General features: G+C 44.5%; 1 protein-coding gene across 7 annotated transcripts in view; it reads right to left on the bottom strand.

Annotated features, from left to right (window-relative positions):
* Smarca4 (SWI/SNF related, matrix associated, actin dependent regulator of chromatin, subfamily a, member 4) overlaps positions 1 to 18,410 on the bottom strand; it is a 103,709-nt gene that overhangs the window by 46,951 nt on the left and 38,348 nt on the right. For all 7 annotated transcript variants that reach the window (XM_026779230.1, XM_013346240.2, XM_005346911.3 and 4 more), the window contains exons 12-16: positions 14,854 to 14,984; positions 14,659 to 14,716; positions 8,069 to 8,190; positions 4,105 to 4,255; positions 395 to 558 (exon numbers count right to left, since the gene is read on the bottom strand). In XM_026779230.1, the coding sequence (XP_026635031.1) occupies positions 395 to 558; positions 4,105 to 4,255; positions 8,069 to 8,190; positions 14,659 to 14,716; positions 14,854 to 14,984 (626 nt within the window). The remainder of the gene's footprint in view (positions 1 to 394; positions 559 to 4,104; positions 4,256 to 8,068; positions 8,191 to 14,658; positions 14,717 to 14,853; positions 14,985 to 18,410) is intronic.

Raw genomic sequence — 18,410 nt, 5'->3', positions numbered from 1 at the left:
GAGTCAAAAGTAGCCCTACCATTCCCCCAAGAGGAGCAAGGAGGCACTAAAGAAATCTAAAAGCTGGCCCATGGGGTGTGGGTGGGCTCCCCACACCTGCCCTCAGTTAGAGGCAGACAGCAATGGGCTGGTGTGTCTCCCAAACAGATGTAGTGCAGCCCTCATACTCAGAACTCAGACGTGACTGAAACAGGGTCTCGTCCTAGTCTGGACCTAAGAGACAACCATGTAAAGACTAACAGAAGGTGGCCACGATGTGAAGACAGCTGCAAGAAGGCCACAGAGAAGCTCCAGACCAACCCCATGCCACACTCTGGACAATCCACTTCTATCCTGCAGGAAAAAGAAACCCCTGCTGCACCCAGACTGCGACCAGAGTCAAGGTCATACATACGAGAGAGGCACAATGATGAGGAAGGGCCCGTTGATGCGCTTGTGCTCCATGAGGTATGTGATGAGCGCGATGGTTTGGATGGTCTTTCCCAGCCCCATCTCATCAGCCAGGATGCCATTCAGGTTGTTGTTATACAGGGACACCAGCCACTCTAAGCCCTTGATCTGTAAGGGCAGAAATGTGAGGACCATGTTCACACAACAAATATGCCACCTGTAGCTCCTCTTCAAGGCACTCTCCCGTGGACTGCCGAATTTTCCTGATGTGCTCACCCAGCCATACTTACTGTCAAAGTGCAGGGGACTATGCTAAAGATGGTTATGATTTTTTTTTTTGTTTTACTTATTTATTTATTTATTTTGAGATAGGGTTTCACTGTATAACAGCCCTGGGTGTCCTTGAACTCACTCTGTAGACCAAGCTAGTGTCGAACTCTCAGAGATTCACCTCCTCTACCTCCTAAGAGTTGGGATTAAAGGCATGCACCATCACTGCCCAGCTATTTATTTTTTAAGTGGAAGTCATCTCAGCATTTACTGCCACCTGACAATAATATAAGAGCTATCAAAAGAATAAGACTGTTTCATGCTGTGCTTCTAGCAGAAAACCCCTTTATACCAGTGCTGCCTCACCCGTGTCTTACTACTCTATCACAGCTAACTAGAACATGCTGTGTCTGTCACAGGCTCTCCTGTCAGCATGATTCAACTCAGTTGCTTTCTTGCCTTTGTTGTAGACTGAATCTCTTTTGCATCGTGTATTATATTCATGCAAACCACTAACTAAACCCTCTCTTTCAATTGTCCATAAAGGACGCCTGAATCCCAGATCTCCTTTACACGTATCTGAAGATGAGGCTGGTAGCTGCACAATTACATTCAGGCCCTGGCCAAGGCATGCTATAAGTCACAGAGACCACACAAATGAGATGCCACCTCAGAAATTGATCTAGTAATAAATGAATTCTAATTGTTTAGACGTATGTCATTATTTTATGTGTATGAGTATTTGCCTGTATGTATGTATGTATGTAGCATCATGTGTGCCTGGTGCTTGTGAAAGACAGAAGAGGGTATTAGATCCCCTGAAACTGGACGTAGATTTGAGCCACCGTGTGGGTGCTGGGAATCAAACTAAGGTCCTTTACAAGAGCAACAACTGCTCTTCACCAATTAATTGAGCCATCTCTTTGCCTCTAAATACTTTCTTTAGGACAGGATTAGGAAAGAGAAGCTCACAAGTAAGACGTGCTCAAGAGTGGGCAAGGAGACCTCAGGGGCTCTTTAGTGTGGGCAAAGGTGACCTAAAACTTCTGCTTTGAATGTGTGTGATGTATAGATCATGTATGAATGCACAGTATGTGTGTGGAAGCCAGACACTGTTTATCAGTGTTCTCTGTCACTTGTTGCTTCCTCAATATTTACTAAGATAGGATCTCTCACTAAACCCAGAACTTTATGATTTGGCAAGACTGGCAAGCCAGCTTACCCTGGAGATGATGATGTCACCATCATCTTTTCTTTTAGTTCTTCAAGATAGGGTTTCTCTCTGTAGCTCTGGTTGCCCTAGAAAAGGTCTGTAGACCGGGTTGGCCTTGAACTCACAGAGATCCACCTGCCTCAGCCTCCTGAGAGCTGGGATTAAAGGCGTGCACTATGACCACTGGCCTAATCCTCAATTTTAAGTAGCAAGTGTTTTATCGACTCAGCCATGCCTCTAGCCCACTACCTAAAACCTCATTCTCAGGAGTGTGGTGGGGCTTGCACATATGTATAGTGAACTAAGAGCGAATGGCTAGCTCTCAACAGCCAGCAGCACTGCCTGGCACAGAACAATGTACCACACAGAAAAGCCTGCTACTCCATGGGATACTTCAGTGCCAGAACCATTAGTGCTTCAGGGGAATGTGAGATGAAAACATCAAATGACCAATGACTACCTAAATGTTATTGTAATGTTAGTAACAATACGAAGGTTGAAGAGGTGATCAAGGGATACACTGCTTGCCTACTCACACAAGTCCATGGGTTCCAGCCCTAGCACCACACACAAAAATTTATTACATGGATGTATTACACGTGTGTGCACTTGCGTGTCAGTCAAAGAACAACTTGAAGAAATTATGCCTTCTACCATGAGAGTGTAAAGAATTGTACTGAGGCCACCAGGTTTGGCAACAGGCATCATCACGTACCAAACAACCTTGCAGCCTCCTCCCAGATGCTTTAATTTTTTCTTCTTTATTTTTGTTTTAAAATTTAAGACAGGATCCCACTGTGTATCTCTGGCAGGTCTGAAGCCCATTATGTAGATAAGGCTAGCCTTACATTTACAAAGATCTACCTGCCTCAGTCTCCCAAGTGCTGGGATTAAAGATTTCATTTTTGGTTTTTTGAGACAGGGTTTTTCTGTAGCTTTGGAGCCTGTCCTGGAACTAGCTCTTGTAGACCAGGCTGGCCTCGAACTCCCAGAGATCCGCCTGCCTCTGCCTCCCGAGTGCTGGGATTAAAGGTGTGTGCCAGCACCAAACGGCTCGCAGATATTTCTTTGTGTGTGTGTGTGTGTGTTTTGAGAGAGTGTAGCTTTGCCGTAATAGAACTAGAGCTATAGAAAAGCCTGGTCATAAACTCAAAGAGCTCTGCAAACCTCTGCCTTATTTTTTTTTGGTTTTTTCGAGACAGGGTTTCTCTGTGGCTTTGGAGCCTGTCCTGGAACTAGCGCTGTAGACCAGGTTGGTCTCGAACTCACAGAGATCCGCCTGCCTCTGCCTCCCGAGTGCTGGGATTAAAGGCGTGCGCCACCATCGCCCGGCTAAACTTCTGCCTTCTGAGTGCTGGATGGGACTAAGGGTGTGCACTAAGGCCCTGCATAGGCTTTTTTTTTTTTTTTTTTTTTAATAGAGGATTTTCCAAAGTATGGGAGCTTTCCAACTGAATATAACATAAGGAAAAAAGTTTGGGCTTTTTTTTTTTTTACATATTAGGCAGGACCGGGGCAACTTGCAATGCTATTAATTAATTACACTGGCCTGTGGCGTTCCAGTGAATGCTGATTTGCCTCTGGAAGCTGCATAGTCATAGAGTCTAAGAGTTCTCCTAGGGAAAGTGGGCAAAAATAGAGGCCACAACCAAACAAAAACAGGAAGATAAAATCTTTGGATGGAGTGAGTATGGCTCCCTTTTAGCATCTCAGAGATGAGACTACTCTCAGATATGGAAAGAATTTCCCAGCCAGGCTGGTCTTCTCACCTTTAAAGAAAACCCTCCCACAATAAGGGTCATTCCTCTGCTCCCAGAACAAAGTCCTGCTCAGAGGTTCAGGTGATTATGGGTCTTGAGGTGTGACGCAGAGCATCCACAGAGGCCCATCCCGCATTGAAAGGCTAAGTCCTTTGTGCATATAATGCTCCTCTGCCTGGAACACCTGTGGCGTACTCAAGTTTTAATACCTTCTGGCAGCTAACCTTTCTGACCATAGCTGCTTTAGACCAGGAAACTATCTGGGTTTAGTGTTATACATCTTTCATTAGGCAGAAGCAGATGCATCTCTGTTGAGTTTGAAGCCAGAGTGGTTTACAGCATGAGTTCCAAGCCAGCCTGGGACACAGTGAGACAAATCCTGTTTCTGAGAATACAAACTTATGGTTCTTCAGGAAAAGTGAGTATTGCCTAAGTATAGCCACCCGTCATCCCTGCTGCCTCCTGCCTTACCTGATACTGTTTGAGGACACCGTTGACCATGAGGGCTGACTGCTTGTCCACTCTCTCTGTGACAGCATGGGCCACAGCATAGTAGGACTGCAGACCACGAGCAAGGGCCTGGGACACACCATACTCATCATCCACATCTTGCTTGGCATTCCTGGAGGGGACATAAGCTGTGTGAAGATACACACTCCTTTCTGTGATAATGTACTTCCATTAGCTTCAATTAGCTGCCCCTGTCTGTGACTTATGGACTAAACTGCGAGAAACACAGAGGTGGGAATCACAGTAAAACTAGCAGCTGATCACAACCTAAGGACCAGATGATTGCCTCTGACATGACACAGGCTAGTGAAGGTCTGCCACTCACCACGACAGGAGGTACTGGTGCTTAGGAGCAGCTGTTCACAGAACCAGCACTTTGTACCTGTGTGCTTTTAAGATCCAACCTGAACTTACCTTGCTGCTGCTGCTTACATCCATCTTTATCTTCTTGAGACAGGGTGTCAGTATGTAGCTCTAGCCGGCCTCAATTTGTCACCCTCCTGCCTAAGTCTCCCATTTCAAAACTGGTTCATGAATTCTTTTTATTCATTTTACATTCTGAGGTTTGAAGGGACTGTTTATTTGTATGAAGGATACACACGAGCCATCACATACATGTGGAAGTCAGAGACAGCTCACTCCTTCCAAATTTGGGAACCAAATTCAGGTTACCAGGATTAACATCAAGGACCATTACCAGTCATCTCACTGATCCTTCACTTTTCTTCTTCTACTTTTTTTCTTTTTCTTTTTCTTTTTTTTAAGACAGGGTCTCACTATTGTAGCCATGGCAGGCCTGAAACTAGCTACATAGACCATGTTGGCCTTGAACTTGTTGCAATCCTGCCTCCTGAGTGTTGGCATTACATGCATCCAGTTCATTCCTGGCTCAATAAATTCTTTTTCTTTTTTTAAAGATTTGATTTTTAATTATGTGTATATGAGTTGCAGGGGTCTGTGCTTATGAGTACAGGTGCCTGACAAGGCCACAAGGTGGTATTGAATATTCTGGAGCTTAAGTTACAGGCAGTTGTGTAATTCTGTATTTGACAAGAACAGTATGTGTTTTTGATTGCTGAGCTGATCTCTGGTCCCTCTTTTTCTTTTTGGTTTTTCGAGACAGGGTTTCTCTGTGGCTTTGGAGCCTGTCATGGAACTAGCTTTTGTAGACCAGGCTGGCCTCGAACTCACAGAGATCCACCTGCCTCTGCCTCCCAAGTGCTGGGATTAAAGGCGTGCGCCACCACCGCCCGGCTGGTCCCTCTTTTTCTAACAATTAAAAGCCAGTGGTATATGGGTGGCATATGAAGGCGTCACCAAGTATATGAAATCAAGGGAATCAAACTCATGTGGTTAAAACTGGCAGTTCTTTTGCCAGGAGTCATCTTAATGGCCCCTTATTTTTCATTTAGAGTGATTTAAACTGCATGATGTGGCTATACTCACCTATACCTCCAGCATTCAGGAAGGAAAATAATTTTAGGATTGAAACCAGCCTGGGCAATAGAATGAGATCTCATCTCAAAATTTAAAGAAGAAAAAAAAATTTAAAGTCAGGCATAGTGGCACACACATTTAATCCTGCCTCTCAGGAGCCTGAGGCTGATGGATCTCTGTGAGTTTGATGTCAGCCTGGTTTACACACTAAGTTACAGGACTGCTTGAGCTACACAGTGAGAGCCTATCTCCAAAAAAACCCCAAAAACTTTAAAATAAAAACAAAACAAAAAAAAGTGTAGTTCATGTTCAAGACTATCTCCGCTACAAAATAAATAAATAAATAAAAATAAAACACAGAATTAAAAAAACAGAAATTTCAAGTGATTTAAATTCACTGCCATTGACTCATGAATCGCAATGCTCTCGATGTGGCAGTGTGCATCCACTCACTGTGTACGCTGCTGCTTCGTTCTCATCTTTTTAGCAAATAGCTACAGCCAGGTACGATGACGCCAGCAAATAAACCTGACAATGCAGAGGAAGAGGCAGGAGGATCTGTGTGTTCCAGGCTAGCCTAGTCTACGTACTGAGTTTCAGACAAACCAGAGGCAGACAGTGAAACTCTGGCTAAAAACTCCTAGGGAACAGTCACATTAAGCTATCGTTTTCTTGCTCGATGAATGCTTTAGAAAAGGTCTCATGTGTGCACGTTTAAATGTGTGTGTCCCCGTGTATAAGGAGGACCAAGCATTCTTCAATTACTCTTCACTCAACAAGGCAGAATCTTTAACTTTGAATTCAGAGCTCACTAATATGGCTAGTCCAGGTAGCCAGTGTGATCTGGGGATCCTAGCTCTCTGGCTGCCATGAAGAGGAACTAAGGCAGACCATCTTGTCCACCCAGCATTAATGAAGGTGCTAGGAACCCACAATCTAGTGCTCATGCTTCCTGTAATCAAGCACTTTCCCTACTAAACCATGCATGTCCCCAGCCCTTGGAGGGGAGGTTCTTCTCATGTATGTCTCATGTAGATTTGAAAGTAGAGGTCGAACATTCCTTTTCTTTCTTTCAAAATCTTTTTTTCATTATTTTTTAAAAAAAGACTTATCTATTTTATGTGTATGAATACTTACCTATATGTATGTTTGTGTACTATGAATGTGCCTGGTACCCATGGAAGTCAGAGATCCCCTAGAGTTGGAGTTACACATGGTTATAAGTCACCATGTAGGTGTTGGGAACTGAATCCAGGGCCTCTGCAATGGCAAGTGAACTAGCTAGCTCTCTAGCCCCCCGCCCCCAGGTTAAGCATTTATTTCTTCTTCCTCTTTTTTTGTTTCTGTTTTTTGAGTTGAGATTTCTTGTGTAGTCCTGGATCTTCTGGAACTCAATGTTTAGACCAGGCTAGCTTTGGGGCGCTGGGATTAAAGGCATGTGCCACCACCTGGTTGAGCAGTTCTTATCTGAAATTGTCTTGTGTTTAAGATTTTGGAGTTCTTTTCAGTTGGTGAGATATCTATATAAATCTTTTTTTTTTTTTTTAAATCTTTATTATGTAGTGTGTTCTGCACTGTGTATCTGCAGGCCAGAAGAGGGAGCCAGATCTCATTACAGATGGTTGCTGGGAATTAAACTCAGGACCTCTGGAAGAGCACTCAGTTCTCCTAACCTCTGAGCCATCTCTCCAACCCATTTATATAAATCTTAATAATTTCACAGTTCCCAATCACGAAATAAAACAGTACTGTGAAAATGGAAACATTTGGAGTTTGGAACATTTCAGATTTGAGTAACTCAGCTTTTATCTTATTTCACCATAATGGTCCCCCATCAACTTCTCACTAAAGAGATCAAATCTTAATTAATTTTCAACTGTGCTTCCAAGAGCAAAATTTTTGTAGAAGAGAGAAACTGCATGCCCAGCACCAGGGGTGAGTCCAGAGCAGAGAGCAGATCATGTGACTACACAAGACAGTAGCAGCTCTCTGCATCTGCAGACACAGGGCCACACCCCAGACAGATGCTTACTGACAAGAGATGCACACTACTGTCTATGTATTTGTGTGCAAACAAAGCAAAAAGGATAGAGAACGCAGCTACTCTCTCTGGAAGATGATACAGGGCTGGACACAGGCTTCTGGGAGGAAACATCAGGAAGCTGCTGGAACAAGAGAAGAAGGGCAAGTCTGTGCTCTCGCCCAATTATACTTTGAAAGCATATGAACAAGGAATCATTTTCTATAACAAATCACTATAGAGACAAATGAAATCTGTAGAAAACAAATGTGGTCCTACACTGGTTGCTGATAGAACTGGGGAATGACACCTAAGGAGAGGATGATCAAGTCTAAGGCCAGTCTAGGCTATGTAGTAAGATCCTGACACAAAATAAAAACAATGGAAGGGGAAAGCCTGGGACTCTGGCCACTTGTTTTGGTGCCACTCTATAGAGCCTGCAGATGAGGACAAATGGGGACTCCTTACTCAATAATGTGTCGCGCATCCACCTCAGAGACGTCATCGCTGTCTGGGTCTGGAATTTTCTTCTTCTCCTCCACAGGCAGTGTAGGGGGCTGTGCAGGTTGAGGCTGCTCTTCCTCCTCCTCCTACCAAGAGAGGTGCCATGTCACCCAGCTTGATTCCCTAGCATTCTGCTGGGCTCCCAGTGAAGAGATGCTCGTACAGCCTTGTTCCCCCAGTCCAGTAGTGTCTGTGTCTTAACTGCCCTTCCCTTTGAACAGCTAGATTATTGACTTGAGTTTCATGGCAGCTTGCAGGTTTTTTGCAAGGGTATCTTGGGGCGTTTCTATACCTGTTGCTCTCCAATGCAGACTCCACATGGCTCCTCGAATCATGCCATGCCTTTAGTGTCTACCAACTCAAGCAGCTTCCCAGTTCATAGCTGACCTCACTGAGCATGCTTGTGCTTTACCTCCAGTTCTACAGACAGGCTCTCACTCGTCTGGAGACAACAGGCATCTTTCCAATACTTATAAATTGATTGAATGTTACCTTCCTTAAAGGGCCTCCTTGCAGTTACCGAGCAGATAACACTGGGACTCTGCATAGCATGTTCAACAAATATATTCAATGCATTTCCCAGTACTGAGCCATTCTTGTTCTACATGAACCATAGCAAATTCTTCTCCTCTACTATCACAGAATTGCTACAGAGATTTTTAAATATTGTATGTAACTGCCACATGCCTCTAACCCTGGCTACACAGGAAACTGTAGAATACAGACTATAAGTTTGAGTTGTCTGGGCAATATAGCTGAATCTTGTTTCAAATTAAAATAAGCAACCAGGGCTATAGCTCAGTTCTAAAGTATCTGCCTAGGATGTGTGGCGAGGTCCAATCTCTATGGTACAAAATGCGTGTGTTATTTTATAACTATCTGATAAACAGTTCTAATAAAACTCTGACAAAGTTTTGCCTGCACCATGCAAATATAACTCAAGATCACTGGGGATAAGGGGGTTGCTAACACCAACGAGTCTGGAAAGGCAGCAGCCACCCAATGAGTCACAGCATGGCTAGAATTACACAGGAGTTGGTCAAACAGCTAAAGCAGGAGGAAGAGGTCAGGATAGTTCCTTTCTAGAGACATGAACTGAGCAAGATTGAAAAAATGGCTATTCAAGCTCCAAGAGTTAGGCAGGGCACAGCACATTCTAACATTCACTGTGGAAATGCTGTTAACTTCTGGGGAAAACAGGGCACAGGGCTGCAGCTTATTTATTTGAAACACTTCAACTAGCCCACCCATTCCTAATATGAAGTCTGCTGTGCTAGGCAGCCATGGAGACGGACAAAACTGACAGGTTCTATAACCAGTCTGGTAGAAATAAAAATATTCTACAAAAAAACAAACACACACTTGTGTCTCTCAATCTATCAGACTACCGAAACAACAGATTCCAAAGAATGGGAAGTTCCCTAGGCATCTCCTGCTGGGAGAAAGGAAAAGCACCAGTCACAGGAGCAACTGATCTCCCAGAAAGATTCACCCACTTGTCAGGCCACCTTACAAAATGAAACTGAAGCTAAAAACAGTGATATCTGGGACCATACCAACAGATACCTGCCACTACTGGTTAGCTTTGGTCAACCCAACACCAACTAGAGTCATGTGAGAGAAGGGACTCTCAACTCAGGTTGGCCTGAGCTGTGTTTGTGAGATGTTTTTCTTTATTACTGATTGATGGGTGAGTGCTCAGCCACCCTGGGGACAGGTGGCATGGGAGTCGAGAAGCAAGCCAGTAGCCAGGCTCCTCTATGGTCCTGCTTCACCCTCAACTACCTCAGTGACAGACTGTGCTCTGGAAATTGTAAGAGCAAATGAACCCTTTCCTCTCCAAAGGTCACTGTGTTTATCACAGCAGCAGAGAAATCTAAGACAGCTACCATGATTCTGGAGAGGGTAGGGGTATAATCTTTCAAAGGAACTAACTGGGAGTCTCTGAGTTTAAGGCCAGTCTGGTCTACATTCTAAGCCAGTGGGGGGGGGGGGGGAACAGAGCTAAGTAAATAAACAAGAAATAACAAAGGCTGTCAGGTGTTCCAGCCTCTTTCCACAGACAGTGAAAGGTAACCCAAGCTGGAGTAACTACAGCGTGTGCAAAGCTGCTGGAGGAGTTAGGCTTCTGTTCAGTCAATGAGCACAGAATCAAAGAACAATGAGATTATCCACTTATCACTCTGACAAAACCAAAATAATTCACAGACAAGTCAGAGACACAACAAGAAGGATAAATATCAAGACAGCTTGGTATGAAGGCCACTAAAAAGTCAAAGACAGATAATCTATAAGGCAAGAGATACAAACAATTGGGTGGTGGTGGCAATAAAAAAGAGAATTGAAATAGCAGGTGGCTGAATTCTCATCTGAAACAAGAAGCCAACACAAAAGGCTACTAAATGGTCTGAGAAGTTAAAAGCATATACTGCTCTTGTAAAAGAGCCAAGTTCAGTTCCCAGTGTTCATGTCAGGCAGTTCATAGCTGCCAGTAACTTTAGCTCCAGGGTCTGTGACGTCCTCTTGTACTTACAAGTCACAACTGCATACAGAGATACATGAACAAGCACAGAAACAAAAACAATGAAACAAAAAGGTCAACCAAGAGTGGAATCACAATGCTCAAACTGCTTGAAAGAGGAGGAAGCAGGGGAGGAGTTATAAATTATATGTTCAACTAAACTGCCCTTCCAAAATACAAAAACACCCCAGAAAAAAAAAAAAAAAAAGACTGAATAGCACCTGTTGCTGGCATACGGGCCTTATTAAATTTCCTTAGAGGGCTGGGGTGTGGTTCATCAGTAGAGCACTTGCCTGTATGCATAAGGTCCTGGGGGCCAACCCAGCAGACGTGAAAGATTTAGAATCAAACAACCACTAACACAAAATTTCAGGACACAAAAGTCGGGACCACGAGGGGTGCACCCACCCACTGAGACAGTGGAGCTGATCTATTGGGAGCTCACCACGGCCAGCTGGACTGTGACTGAAAAAGCATGGGATATAACGGGTCCCTCTGAACATGGCGAACAATGAGGGCTGATGAGAAGCCAAGGACAATGACACGGGGTTTTGATCCTACTTAATGTGCTGGCTTTGTGGGAGCCTAGCCAGTTTGGATGTTCACCTTCCTAGATATGGACTGAGGGGGGAGGACCTTGGACTTTCCACAGGGCAGGGAACCCCTGACTGCTCTTTGGACTGAAGAGGGAGGGGGAGAGGAGTAGGGGGAGGGGGAGTAGGGTGGAAGGAGGGGGAGGGAAATGGGAGGCTGGGAGGAGGCAGAAACTTGTTTTTTTTTTTTCCTTTTCTCAATTAAAAAAAAAAAAAAAAAGATTGGGAGGCAGGAAGGAAGGAAGGCAGGCAGGCCAGGCAGCGGGTAGGTGAAGCTGTGCTAGTGATGCACACCTGAAGCCCAGCACCTGGAATCGTAATAAAGCCAAGGCAGCTTGGAATATAAAGCAAAACTGCCTCAAATGCTCACCTGCACAAACATGCAAGAACAAAGACGGGAAAATTACAAAGAAATCAAATTAGCCAATAGCACAGTGGTTTGTAAATGTTACATAAGCCTCCAACCCAAGTTTTATGCCTGGAGACCACTGTATGAGAGACCTAACTACTGCAAGCTGTGCTCTGATTTCCAAATACATATGGCATATGTGCCTACCCTCACCCACACAAATCATACACACGTGATAACAAATTTTTAAAAAAGTTCAGATTCGATGACAACAAAAATAAAACACTGGGATTCTGAGTCTGGATCCCCACCCACTGGGCAAGTATGTCCCTTTGTGTGCTATGTGTATGTGGACATACTTTTGTTATGAATAAAGCTTCCCTGAGCACCAAAAACATATAAACATAAAATAGTTGCTGGAGCTAGGGCTCAATGGTAGAGAGTACTTCCCTAGAATGCATGGGGCCTTTTCCAGTCCCAATATCAAAAACAAAAACACATTGGCAGAGGCAGGTGAATCTCTGAATTCGCGACCAGCCTGTTCTATATAGTAAGTTCCAGGACAGCTAGAGCTATTATAATATAGAGACCTTGTCTCAAAAATACCAAAAAGCAAACAAAAAAAAAAAAAACAACAAATCAAACTCACTAAAATTTCAGAGACACACAACAATGCTTATCTAGCATGTATAAGGCCCTAGGTTTTTGGAGTGGGAAAATTGAAAAGTAACATTTATGAAGTCAGGTGTCATGGCATGCAACTATAATTACCAATATTTAGGAGGTTGAAGCAGGGAGATTGAGTTTGAAGCAATCCTGGCCAAATAGTTCAAAGCCAGCCTGATTTATACATAGTGAGAGACAATCTCAAACCAAAGTTTATGAAATATAGATCAAGGGTGCATAGTGTTAAACATAGAGGTTTAAACACTATTTATATCCCAAAACAGCCTTACTCACATGAATAATTTAACTCTAGATCAATCAACAAAGTGTAACAAACCATCAAAGAACCAAAATCCGGAATGCAGGAATCATCACCTCTGACCCTTCAGTATGATAGAGGTAGTCAGAAACCATTAAACACAATGTTGGAGATTGGGGATACTGCTAGGTGGGTAAAGCACTGCACACAAGCGTGAGGACCTGAGTTCAATCCCCAGAACCCACATAAAGCCAGGTACAGCAGTGCATGTCTGTAATTCCAGTGCTCCTAAGGTGAGTTGGGAGGTAGAGATAGAAGAATCCCTGGAACCTGGGGGGCCAGCTCACCAGGACTACACAGCAGTCAACAAGAGCCCCATTCTCAAGGTAGAAGAAAAGATGAGATCTCAGGTTATCACAACTTCTACACAGGCACTGCTACATGTATGTATATACATGTATGTGTATATACATACACAGAAAAATAATAAGAAATCAAGCATACTAGAAGATATTTGTAAATTATACACTAGGTCAGAACTGTGTTTAGAATAAATAAGGTCTGAGAGCTCATTAGAATGGCAGCCCAATTAAAACCAGGCAAGACTTGAAGAGACTTCCCCTGAGGAAGATGGATGGATGGAGCACATGTGCATGTGACGATGCTTAACATCACTACTTACTAGAGTAACACATATCAAAACCAAATGAGATGCCACCACACACCCACTAAAATGCTCATAAGGAAAAGAACAGACAATACAAAGTGTTGGTGAGGACACGAAGAAACCGGAACCTGTGAAATGATACAGTCATTTTGGAGAATAGTTGGCAGTCTCTTAGAAAGTAAACATAAACTTACCACATGACCCAGCAATTCCACGCCTAGGAATCTACCCAAGAAAAATGAAAACATATGTCCACACAAAACATGTTTGCAAATGTTCACGTTATTCATTATAGCAAAACTGGAAATTAAATGTCACCCAATTGGTGGATGGGTAAACAAAAAATGGTAGTCATACAATGGAACACAACGCAGCAATAAAAAGAACAAGTTCTTGGTACACACCACACATGGATGGACCTCAATGACATGCTACACAATGGTGCTCCAATTCCATTTGCAGCGTATCCACAAATGGCTAATCTAGAGATGGAAAGCAGATTGGTGAGGGGTATGGGGGTGTACCGCTGTAATCCCAGTAGTTAGGAGGACAGTGAGTTTGAAGCTAGCATGGGCTATACAGGGAGAAATACAGGGAGAAATTTCTCGTACAATGAGAAATAAAAAAGCAAAACAGTTTTGTGGCTTCCTGGGACAAGCGGGGAGGGAAAGCAGACAACCACAGACAGCTTAAGGGTTGCTTTCTGGCTGACCACACATTCTAACACTAGTGTGAGGGGCTGATCCACAGTCCCAAATGTTCACTAAAAAACTAGACTTCAAGGAAGCTGTTTAGATTAGAACAAAGCATTCTCGGCTGGGCATGCTAGCACTCCTGTAGCTCTAGCTAGCATTCAGAGCCAGGAGGAATGTACCAGAATGTGTAAAATAGCAAAACCCTATCTTAAACAAGCAAATAGATTGTGTGTGTGTGTGCGAGTGTGTGCATTCACCTAAGACTGGGGAGACTCTTAGGAAGACAGGTGGCACTCAAGACTCCGGCTGACATAGAAACCATAAGTCCTCTAACATAGCACCACAACTCATGAGGGAAAAGCTGGAGAGGATGGCACACCATCCACCTAATGCTGTGGGGAGAGGAAGGGAAACAAAACCCAGAGAGCAAGGGAAAGAGTCATCAAGAGGCATGAGAGAACACTGGGTGGCTGCTGCACACATGGAACAAGCACACGTGACCATAAGTCACAGCACTGACCAAGAATGAGCAAAAGCAGCAAAGCATTCAGAGGAATGATGCTGAGTGCTTGAAATGCGGCTGGTGCAACTGAGGAAATGACTAAAACTGGATTGGCCCTAAATGGAAACAATCCACAGGTCAGCAAAGCTGTGGAGCACCCCTTCCAGCCAAGCCCAGGGTCTCGTCTGCCCCTATTACACAGGCCCAGCCAGCACACAGGGCACAGGGGGCATAGCCCACAGGGTAATGGGCACAAACAAGGTGGAAGGCCCAACAACAGGAAAGATAAAGCAGCTTCTTACCTCCTCCTCCTCTTCAGAGCCACTTTCTTCACTATCTGACCTGGGAGCGACTTCGTACCTGGGAAAAACAGCAATAAACAGATGCAGAGCCCCTGCAAGGAGCGGCTTTACTCTCCTTGAAACCTGGTCTGATCCCCAAACGCAAGCAATTATCGTCCCAGCGGCCAAGTTCCATGAAGGAGGCACCCAACTCACCCTGGGTTCATCTCAAGCCAGGCTTCTAGCTGCCCGGCTTTTGGGGCATCCGTGCCTGTGAGGATCTTGCCACTCTCTACATGGATCACCTTCACAGGGAGGTCGCTCATCTGGCTGGTCTCATCCAGAGGCTGAAAGAGAGTGACTGTCATGACCAATGGCTCCCCAACTCCCACCCTGGGATCTAAAAAAGCCACTTAGAAGGGCTGTAAGCCTAGCTGTTGGGAAACGGAAAAAGAGATTATAAGTCTGAGGCCAGTATGAACTACATAGTATCAGAAAACAAGAAGAGACACAGATCACTTTTAGAAAGGTTAAAAGTAACCAGGCAGTGGTGAATGCCCTTAATCCCAGCTCTCAGGAGGCAGAGGCAGGTGGATCTCTGAGTTTGAGACCAGCCTTGTCTACAGAGTGAGTTCCAGCAAAACCAGGACTACACAGAGAAACCCTACCTCAAAAACCAAAAACAACAACAACAAAAAAAAAGGGTGAAAGTGCTGAGACCTGACACTTTATCCTAAAATTTTAATCAAAGTATCCTAAAGTGAGTCTGAGTCTTAGTTATCTCAATTGTTTTTTAAATTTATTATTCTATGTGTATGGTTATTTTGCTTGCATGTATGTCTGTTTATTATGTATGTGCCTAGTGCTCCCAGAAGTACCTAAAAGAGGGCATTAAATCCCCCGGATTGAATTACAGCAGCCACGCCAGTGCTGGGAATCAAACCCAGGTCTTCTGTGAGACAAATCAATGATCCCAACTGCTGAGCAACTTCTCCAGTCCCCAAGGAGGCTGGGAACAGTGACACTGGTACCATGAACTCACATGAAGAAGCACTACAGCTGCCTTAGCATGATTCCCTGAAGCTTAGTTCTCCAAAGCAAGATGGCAGCCTTAAGTTCCCCACATGGCGAAGAGTAAGTCGCATTTTAAGCACAGTGGCTCATACTTGCAATCTGTGGTCTGAAGGCTCAGACAAGAGGCTGAGGCATGCTGGGTGATAGCAGCACATGCCTTTAATTTCAGCACTCAGGAGGCAGAGGCAGGCAGAGCTCTGGTAGTTTGAGGCCAGCCTGATCTACAGAGTGAGTTCCAGGACAGGCTCCAAAGCTACAGAGAAACCCTGTCATGAAAAACAAAAACAAACAAAAATAAATAAATAAAAAGAGGCTGAAGCAGGAAGATTACCAGCCTGAGCTAGACGGTAAGACCTTGTTTCAAACAACAAAAATAAACCAAGACACTACCAACTACCACGAAGTGGCTCTGTGCAGCACTGTGCCAGCCCGCATTCTTCTACAGTAGTCACTCAAGACAACATCTGTGCTGGCTAATGTTCTGTCAATGCGACAGAAGCCAAGGTCATCTGAGAGCAGAGAACTCAATGAGCACATGCTCTCCAAAGACAGTACTATGGGCAAGCCTGTGAGTCACCATCATCACTAAGGACTGATGGAGGAATGCCAGTCACAGCCGGGGGTGCCACCCAGGGCAGGTGGTCCAGGGTTCTATAAGAAAGCAGGTTGAACAAGCCGAGGAGTAAGCCAGTAAGCAGCATTCCTCCTGCCTTCCCTCAGTAATGTGCAACCTGAGATAAACCTTTTCCTCTCCAAGTTGCTTTTAGTTGTGAAGTTTCAGCACAGCAATAGAAACCCTAAGACAATACCCCAAATAAAATCCCCTGGAATGGCCATCTCCAGGGGAACAGCCACAGCAGTATGCTTGAGGCCAGCCTAAATTACCAAGTGTGCACTGCTCTGGCCTTCCTGAGATGCTTGGGAAAAAGTCCTTGCTTCAGAGAATAGGACGAAAGCAAGTCCCCTGGAGTCATAAAGTGAGGATGATGGCTGGATTAATTTAGCTCGGCTGTACAGCCTGACCTTGAGTGTGCAAAGTTCCAGCTTCTATTCTTGGTAAAAATTAAAAGCCAGGGAAGGGGACAGCTGATTTTTCGTGCTTTTCCCCCTTCCCTGCCATGAAAGTATAGACAGCAGGTGGGATGACTCCACAACCCAGGAAGAAAATCCTCTCCCAGGAACACACCTTGCTGGCACTTTCATTATTCTGCTCCCACCTCCAGAATTTAACAGAATACTTTTCATGTACCCAGTCAATACTACATAGCTACTAAAGCCTGAGCCAAGCAAGGCATCAAAATATGCAGGGCACAATATACTCATAACAAACGAAAGGGCAACAGACATTAAAAAAAAAAAAGGTTAGGGTAATTGTTATGATTTTCGTCTCTAAGAGACGAACCACACCCACTCCCTCCTCCATCTGCTGAGGCAGGCTGATCTTCAGCTTCCGGCCTGAGCTTGCTCTCTTTTTCGTCTTCTGCTCGGAGGCAGCTTCACTTCTGCCTCTCCCCACTTCTCCAACCCCCCCAATTGGTGCCACGTGACTTGGATAGGCGCTCCTGCCCAAAACTCTTTTTCCAGGGTCAGGATCCTGAACCAGGTTTTTTTTCCCACTCCCACCACCAGCTTCCTGGCTTCAATCAATGAGTCTCCCTCCTTTCTGCTACGGTTGCTTCCCTTAACCGAAATCGTGTTTGGACTGACCCGGGGTCAGTCACCCCACGCATTAGCACTGTACACTCCCCAGTGCATTTGACTGTACAGGTCAAAACAGGGTCCCCCAGTTTCATCTCTTTTTTTTTTCCATTTCTTCTCTTTCCTTTTTTCTTCCCTCGTCGTAAATGCCGTGACCCCAGCATCTCTGGTTTCTGAGTCAGCCCGAACAACCGGATCCAGCCAGGCCAAAACACCCCACTCGCGGTCCGAGGAAGCTCGTCCACGAGTCCTGGGTGTTCGCACCATTTAGCACCTGTTCCCATTATAGGCCTTGGGTGCCGCTATTTCGTGGGTTTTCACGATTTTGGCTCTGGATAGCAACCGCCCATGGCGGCTACCCGGCTTTTTTAAAATTCCAGCTGGCTTTTTCCAATTCCAGCCGTGGCATGGTGCAGCTTTTTAGGTTCCAGCCTTTTGCTCCCTTCTGCGGCTTGTGGTGTGGCATGGCGGCTCAGCAAGAGGGCAGATCACGCCTTTAGGTCCCTCTTATTAAGCTTAAAAATCCTTAACAGCTCAAAAATTGTGGCTTTTTCATACAACACGTGGCTGCCGCCATGTTGATTGGGGTCAGATGACCAAGTTCTTCCATCTTTACTTAAGTATACCCTGCCTTGTCCCACGGTTTTCACTAAAATCCTCTTGTTGACTCTGTTACATGTGTTTTGCACCATGGCATGCCTTTGGTAGGCCCCACCAAAGGCATCTATGTTGCCCAATTCCTGTTCACTCTTTCTGTGTAAAATAATTATTCATTACATATCATTTCAGACTATAAAATCATAAGTCTCATGTTTTAAACTGGTATGTACTTTTAAGTCTCTTACAAAAAAGTCTTATATTTAATCCAACCCTCATTTAAAATATATTAAGCTGTTCTCTACTATTGTCAGTTCTGTCTTTTTTTTAAAATATTTATTTATTTATTATGTATACAATATTCTGTCTGTGTGTATGTCTGCAGGCCAGAAGAGGGCACCAGA

This window comes from Microtus ochrogaster, chromosome 5 (genome assembly GCF_000317375.1).
Source record: "Microtus ochrogaster isolate Prairie Vole_2 chromosome 5, MicOch1.0, whole genome shotgun sequence".
In the NCBI taxonomy this organism is placed as follows: Eukaryota; Metazoa; Chordata; class Mammalia; order Rodentia; family Cricetidae; genus Microtus; species Microtus ochrogaster.
The sequence above is the reverse complement of the archived record's forward strand: the minus strand, read 5'-3'. Positions and strand labels throughout refer to the sequence as shown.